Genomic DNA, 2442 nt, shown 5'->3' on the forward strand with positions numbered 1-2442 from the left:
GTCGGGAGAACAGAGATGACTTGTGGTGTGGAGGGAGACGGTGGGGGGAGAAAGAAAGGATGTAGGGCTGAGAATGAAGGCAAGGAGAAGCCTCTGAGCTGGGCGCTTTCATCCCTTCTGATTGGGTGTGACAAGCATCCGTCCGCTCTTTCCACAGATGTAACAAGAGAGGTTCAGTTAAGTGACACAACTCACTCAACTTCACTCTCATAGTAACAGCAGAGCCGGGGCACGTTAGAACTCCCCACCCTTTTCCCAAAGCATGCACCATCACCACACTCTACCTCCTAGAACTAGGGCTATTTGCAGATGGAGTGGACAGGGCAGTCCGGGGAAAGCAGCAGAGGGGAAGTGATGGGGTTCACTGAGCACTGTCCCACGTCGAGGCAGAGCAGTTTCAGCCCGGTAGCGGGGAGGGCAGGGGCAGGCGGCGCCGGAGGGGGTGGGAGAACAGACAAGGGGGCGGGGAGAGGGGCGCGGGCCACACTCCGGCGCTGTCCAAGGCACCCGCCCAGCACTCAGGCTCTCTGGACATGGGGCTGCGGTCCCCGGCGCTGAGGCCTCTGCTGGGGCTGTTGCTGCTGCTGCCGCCGATACTGCCACGGGCGCTGCCCGGGGTGCAGTGCCCCGAGCCCTGCAACTGCCCTCCCGATGGCGCGCTGCGCTGCCCCGGCCCGCGGGCCGGCCTCACCCGACTGTGAGTACTTGGTGCCTCTGACCCGGGATCCTCACTCGCTCCGGGTCACCTTTCCTCCCTACTCTTTGGCCCCCTTTACCTGGGAGCTAGGGAAATGACACTTGGCCCTTTTCAAACTCCACCACCTTTTAGGGTGAGGAGAAGCCAAAGTGTGGGGCTGCCTTTACCACCCCGTGTGGAGCCCTGGATTTGGGCCCCACCTGCTGGCGCATCCTCCAGCCTCTAGTGGGCCCTAGATCTGCTCTTTCTCCTTTGGGTCCGCGGCAGGGGGTGTGTAGCTGCCCAGAAGCCACTTTGGAAGGTCTTGCCCCCTGCCGCTGCGGGAGGGGCCAGGGGGTGATGCTCTTCAACCAGCAGCGGTCTCTTCCCAGAGAGGTCTTGTGTGGTCTGTGCGCCTTGGGCCAGCCAGGCTGCTGAAAGGTACTGTCAGCTCTGGCATCCTGTGGTCCTCTAGAAACGGGGTGTTAGGCCCTGTGGCCAGGGGTGACCTGGTCATTCGACAGGGGCTGCTGGGGAGCCGCCTCCCCCAAACAGTGCCCCCCTACACCTCAGTGAGTATACAAGTGAGTATACACCCCTGTCCCAGGCGGACTTGCATTTCAATCTGGTTGCCTCGTCAGTGGAAAGCCTTGGGCCTACCTCTGGCACATCACTGCCACCTCCACATTCACAGAGGCGTTTAAGGGGATTGTACACATCAGCAGGCAGGTGCAGGAAGGCGTTTGCTGAAATGATGAGAAGAGAAGGGGGGGCTTTAGTATTAGTGTATCAGTGTCGTCACATCTCCCTTCTTCAATTTAGAAAAAGGTACCACATATAATACGTACAATTCTATTTCTATGAAATGTCCAGATAGGCAGAAAGTAGGTTAGTAGCTGCCAGGTTGGGGTGATGGCCCAGTGGCTCCTAATGGGTGTGGCTTTTTGGGGTTACAAAAATTATCTAAAATTAGATTGTGGTGGCGGTTGCACAACTTTATGAATATACTAAAACCATTGCATTATACACTTTAAAAGGGTGAATTTTATGCTATATGAATTACATTTCAATAAAGTAGCTAAAAGAGAAAAGGAAAGAAAAGAAGTATAGTAGTATAAAAGTGTCCAAAAGGCACCAGGCTGGACCATGGAGGTCTTGGTTACATCCTAATGATTAGAGCTGATGGAATTCCACGCTGGAGAGGAAAAGACACCTCCCCCTAATTTGGGGGGGCCTCCAGGAGTCTGTAGGAGGCCCACTTCACAGAGGGGATCCCCTCCCTCCTGAGGGTCTAAACTTCTCCCTAGGAAGAGCTAGTGGACCTCAGGGAATCTTTGTGGTGAACAGATACAGTTTAAAGGTTGAGGGGTTTATTTCAATTAATTTCCATTAATTATCTTGTCAGCTCAATTCCCTGAAGGTGAGGACCATGCGGATAGAATTTGTTTCAATCCATCAACAAACCCATGGAAATCACCTTCCAAGTCCCAGCCCTTGCCCTTCTGTGACAAGCCTCTCCTCTTGCTCTTACTAATGACTATGCCACTAACAGCCTTTCTTACTCGCCTGATATGCATCATACAGAGTACGAGACACTGAGATCCAAAGAGATGGAATGACCTACCCGAGGTCCCATGGCTCCTGAATAGCAAGTGGGCACTTCATCTGTTGATTATCTTCTTATATTTGCTTTCTTAGTAAGAAAATTACTCCTCCCCCCCCCAACACCTCTCTCTCTCTCTGTCTCTGTCTCTCTGTCTCTCTCT

At 53.7% G+C, this 2442-nt stretch overlaps 1 protein-coding gene across 1 annotated transcript in view; it reads left to right on the top strand.

Moving 5' to 3' along the window:
- The first annotated feature begins 474 nt into the window (after window positions 1–474).
- Window positions 475–2442, top strand: part of LHCGR (luteinizing hormone/choriogonadotropin receptor) — a 51946-nt gene continuing 49978 nt past the window's right edge. Inside the window, exon 1 of the mRNA XM_019655851.1 lies at window positions 475–697. Coding sequence (XP_019511396.1) covers window positions 534–697 — 164 coding nt within the window. The 5' untranslated portion in view covers window positions 475–533. The remainder of the gene's footprint in view (window positions 698–2442) is intronic.

Source organism: Hipposideros armiger, unplaced genomic scaffold (genome assembly GCF_001890085.2).
Source record: "Hipposideros armiger isolate ML-2016 unplaced genomic scaffold, ASM189008v1 scaffold_248, whole genome shotgun sequence".
In the NCBI taxonomy this organism is placed as follows: Eukaryota; Metazoa; Chordata; class Mammalia; order Chiroptera; family Hipposideridae; genus Hipposideros; species Hipposideros armiger.